The sequence below is a fragment of the Mus pahari genome, chromosome 3, assembly GCF_900095145.1.
Source record: "Mus pahari chromosome 3, PAHARI_EIJ_v1.1, whole genome shotgun sequence".
Lineage (NCBI taxonomy): Eukaryota > Metazoa > Chordata > Mammalia > Rodentia > Muridae > Mus > Mus pahari.
The window spans coordinates 9,541,721-9,547,100 of NC_034592.1; the positions used below are offsets into that span (position 1 = coordinate 9,541,721).

Sequence of the window (5,380 nt, forward strand, 5' to 3'; positions counted from 1 at the left end):
GAGGAGGAGGAGGAGGAGAGGAAGGAAGAAAGGAAGGAAGAAGGAAGGAAGGAAGGAAGGAAGGAAGGAAGGAAGGAAGGAAGGAAGGAAGGAAGGAGCAAAAAAAATGGAGTCTGTAGCTTTGGTTTTCAGAATCTTTCTGTTAACTAGCTCTAGCACCTAGGTATTTTAAAAGACTAGCCTGCATTTTAAAGGACTCCATTTCCTTTCACTTCTTGCAGAATAATTTTGTAATACAATCTGCCAACCTATAGTGGAGGCAGCCTGACCCTGTATGGTGCTTGCATATTTCACCATGTTCTTCTTCCTGATACAAAAGAAAATGCCAGGCTGTACATAGTTCCATATTAGCTGGAAGTGAAGTTCCATATTAGTTTTGAGTGAAGAAAGAAAGCAATTGTGAATGTGCTTCCATTTCTTCATCTTTAATATGGAGATAGTGATGCTTAATTCCAAAAATGGTGGTTTATGAATAATCCATGCCAGTGTGTTAGGAATGTGCCCCGTACCCAATAAGTGCTGGATGCATCTTGTATGGTGCTATCTAATCCAGACTTGTTCAGCATCCCAGTAAAACTCAACCATATTAGAAAAGATGTTAGAGAAAATTTATTCAATATTTCCAATTAGAAATGCTAAGATACATTTGCTTTCACTCCTCTTCTCTGCCTATACATGAGTTAGAGGGTCAGAATGGTGGCAGTGTAGGATCTCAGGCAGTGATGCTGTGATACAAAGGCAGATGAGGAAGGAGGGCCAGTAGAACAGATCTGGAACAAGGGAGACCACAGATAAGAGCCCTAGCTAACAGCAATGGTGAAGGCAGAGATGATAGTATGTGACATCAGGAAATCAAGGACTTGCAGAATCCAAGCATCCTTGTGATGCTTGGTCCAGGCCCATTCAACCACTGACCTCTCTTCTCATATTCCATGCTGTATGTTGGTCTCTACTGCAGATAGGTTGACTCCTTTGAAAATTTTTAGTGGGACTCAATGTCACCTAATATTGCAAAGCCCAAATATGAGAATTTTCTCCACCATATTCTTTCTTCTTTTCTTGTTCAAATTCTTCCTTCTTTGTGTACAGAGAAAACGGCTTCTGAAGAGCAGAGACAACATGATATTGCAAATTGTTTTCCAGAGCATTATCTCCCATCTTTACTTAAGAGTACTTACCAAGTTTGCCCAAAAGAGGGTTTGTTTCTTTTTTAAATTAGTGCACATTTAAAGCAGTATGTATCCACTGACACCCTTAAACTATATTAACTGGAATATCAGAATCCACAATAGCTTTTAAGCCTTACATTCTAAATTAGGGAATAAATTTTTAGAATCACAATTCTTAACCTTAAATTTAAGTAGAAGATTCTCCTCTATAGATTAGTTGAGATGAAAACTGTGTTCTAGTTATCAGTCCTATGTAAGCACAAATCTCTGCTCATTTCATTTGTGAGACCACGAAAATAAGGAGAGCCATTTAGGAAACCACTTACAACAAGATGCTAGAACAATTTTTTGGAAACATTTTAAGGAAATTTTTAGGGTAAGAACTCTAAAACATCAAATGTTTGTTTTTAAAGAAAAATATTTATGAATTTTATTTAAAAATATTTACATGAGGGTCTGGAGAGATGGCTCAGTGGTTAAGAGAACCGTCTGTTCTTCCAGAGGTCCTGAGTTCAATTCCCAGCAACCACATGGTGGCTCACAACCATCTGTAAAGAGATCTAATGCTTTCTTCTGGTGTGTCTGAAGACAGAAACAGTGAACTCATATACATAAAACAAATAAATCTTTAAAACAATTATTTACATGACATTATGAATAATTTGGAAAACAAGCAAAATATAATAATGAAAGAATGTATCATTTTTCCTATTACCTCTTAAGAAAATATCATTTTAAAATTAAGGGAAGTTTCCTAATTTTTTGAAAGCATGTTTGTTCCTTTTCTCATTGATAATATGCTTACATATATAAAATATAACCCAAGAAGTAGGTCAACCAATTATTCAGAAGCTGAAACAGAAACTCTATCTATTTCAGGCAGAATGGGAGCACCGAAGACAGAGAAGAGTTGAAGAAAGGGGATAGGTTTCTTTAAAGATTGTTACTTAGTATAACAAGCATCCATTCTTTTTATTTTAAATGATTTCTTTTTTATTTTGATGTTATAATATAATTTCATCATTTTCCTCTTTTCTCTCCTCTCTCTAAATTTTCCCATCCATCCTCCGAGCTCTCAACTAAAGAACACTTAGAAGGGAGAAATTCTCTTTTCCAGGGAATAGCATACCAGTCAATTATCCAATACCAATCACCAGCCCTGAGAATATACATACAAATCACATTTTACAGACTGAGTAGCTATAATATATATTCATATGTATACATGAATATATAAACATGTGTATGTAAAATCATTTCTTTTTAAGAGTACATAAATGTGCATGTCTGTTTCTCACACAATTAATTTCTGTGAAGAGATGAGTCAAATATTGTTTTGTGGTAGCAATGCCTAGACTTGAAGACAAGAAATCACTCATGGGTAGACTATCTTGTCTGTTCTTAGAAACCTCCTCCCTGAATTAGGTGGACTCTCACCTAACTCAGCCTTTGTGGTTTGGCAGTAATCTTATAAGCTAGCAAATTGGACTCAAAACAAAACCATTCTGTACATTCACTATTTCTCATAAAAATTTTAAAGCTTTATTCCAAAATATACTTCTGACATTTCTATTCTGAAAAGTTCCCCATAGTTTTTATAATTTTGCTGTTAGTAATGGATAGCGGCTGCATTTATGATTTACTGTTTAAGAAAGATCAACAGAATAAATTTACATCAAAATATATTGGACTCTAAAATATCATTAATTCTTATAGTTAAGTAAAATCCATAAGTGGGTAGATTTGTAATAGTATTAATGAAAAATATGTAGTAGGATAATGCCCAGCCACACCTTCTTCCATGGCCTTTCTTCTCAGTCAGGTGTGACTTTTTTGAAGATAGCATTTCTACATTAGCAAATATCTACAGCTCCATAAAATGAACTATCATAGTTTTGTGCTCATTTTAATGTCCATTTGACGCGATCATTTCCAGCTGTGCAATGGAGGATCAGTGACTGATCTTGTGAAAGGATTTCTGAAGAGGGGAGAAAGAATGAGCGAGCCTGTAATTGCATATATTTTACATGAAGCACTAATGGTAAGGCTATTTGAACTCTTTGTGCAATAATTAGGAGGTAGTTTTATCTAAATAAAAATGTGAACCCTATTTTTAGAAAAATATAACTACATTAGTATTGACTAGTACAGGGTTATATTTGGGTTATTTTTTAGAAGGCAGCTTGGTGTTTGTTGATGGGATCCTAATTTCTTCTCTTAAGTATTTTTTTTTAAGTTTTATAGATAAAGATAGAAAATAAATATTTCTAATAGTTATGTTTTTATTTGCCACTATCTTAAATAAATGTATCTAGAATAATATCCTTTGTTGGAATCAACCCATTTCTAAGACTTTGGAGAGCAAGCCAAGGCTCAGCAGGTGATTGTGCTTGCTGCCAGACACAGTGACCTAAGATCAATCCAGGGGTCCTCACAGAGAAAGAGAATTGAGTTCCATGGATTGTCATCTGACTACCATAGGCACGCATGTGCACACACACACACACACACACACACACACACACACACACACACTTATATATAAATAAATGTAATTAAAACATTTAGATATTTTGGGAGAAAGCTGAGAGAAGTGTGATCTTGATTGGTGACTTTCTACATAGTCCGAGTTGGATATGATAAATTTGGATTTCACTAACCAACTCAAAACATTGGTTTTTGAATGCTGATTTTAACACATCTGGTGTTAATTCTATACAAGTACATCACCTGAAAAAAATGTTTCTTTGTATTATACTTTTAAGAATCATTATACATTCTCCATCCTCCAGGGACTTCAGCATCTGCATAGCAACAAAACCATCCATCGTGATGTCAAAGGAAATAACATCCTGTTGACTACTGAAGGTGGAGTAAAACTAGTAGATTTTGGTAAGTTTTCTTGCAAGTGCCCAAGGAGTAGCATAATTTTTACCACTTTCCAAGAGGCTCACCTTTTCTGAACTGAAAGTAGGAAAACCAATCAGAATCTCAGTCAGATAATTTGGTAAGTAAGCCTCCCAGCTTCTGAGTCACCCAGCATAGCCCCACATAATATACATACATACATACATACATACATAGTGTGTGTGTGTGTGTGTGTGTGTGTGTGTGTGTGTGTGTGTGTGTGTGTGTGTGTCTGTGGTTTATCCACCAGGACAGGCAGCATCTCCAATGATTTCTCTAAGCTTATTCTGAGAATACTCTGACCTCTGTAGCTGATTGTTTTATAAAGAACACATGTTCAAGTCTGAAATTTTGAGATGAGAGGAGCTCTGTTAGGATCACTTAGGAATATTCCCTGACCCCAAAGTAGGAAACATAGGGAAGTTGTTCTTGATATTCTTTGTGTCTTATCATGATGCTCAAGAGATCTTTGTTCACTTTTGTGGTCCTCAAAGAGGCACAGCTGAGCAAGGAAAGAATAAGGGAAGGTCTGGATGACATTACCGAGCCAAAAATAGCAGTCATGTTCCTGTCTACATTTTCTCTGTGTGTAATAGTAAATTTCCATGTTTACTAGGCAAGTTTTGTTTCTGTGTGATAGCCCAAGACACACAGTATGTGCTTCTTGTAGACAAATGGTTTTTATGTTGAAAATGATTCTGTACTTTGTCACATTTGAACATGGAAATATAAGGTGTAAGGAGATAGGCAGAGCCTTTCAGAATTAAAGACTACATTCTAGTCTACAGAATTACATCTTTGGGCATAGAAGTTCACAGAATATACATTGAATCAGCAAACTTTCATTTTGAATTTTCTAGAAACTGAAGCTTCACAAAATTAACACTGATTAATTCTAGAAATTACTGTAGAATCAAAGTCTATAATCCTTGTGTATTTTGAGTTAGCCCAGGCTCAATTTTCAGAGCATGCAGAAAAATCTGCATGAGTAGTATGCCTTCCCACCCACTATGCATTGCAAAGTATTGTTTAGCTCCCCTGAATTTTGCAAACTGTTGAGAAGCAGTGAGATTGATTTTTAATTGGACATTTTATTTATATTTCAAATGTTATCCCCTTTCTCAGTTTCCCTTTTACAAACCCCCATCCCATCCCCCTTACCCTGCTTCTATGACAGTGTTCCCCCACCCACCTCCCCATTCCTACCTCACCACCCTAGCATTCCTCTACACTGGGGCATAAAACTTTCACAGGACCAAGGACCTCCCCTCCCATTTATGCCCCTTGTACTGGCTAGTTTTGTG

General features: G+C 36.0%; 1 protein-coding gene across 1 annotated transcript in view; it reads left to right on the forward strand.

Annotated features, from left to right (window-relative positions):
• The window catches only part of Myo3a (myosin IIIA), a 226,464-nt gene that overhangs the window by 30,995 nt on the left and 190,089 nt on the right, over positions 1 to 5,380 (forward strand). Inside the window, exons 4-5 of the mRNA XM_021195185.2 lie at positions 3,106 to 3,210; positions 3,962 to 4,061. Of these exons, the coding sequence (XP_021050844.2) occupies positions 3,106 to 3,210; positions 3,962 to 4,061 (205 nt within the window). The remainder of the gene's footprint in view (positions 1 to 3,105; positions 3,211 to 3,961; positions 4,062 to 5,380) is intronic.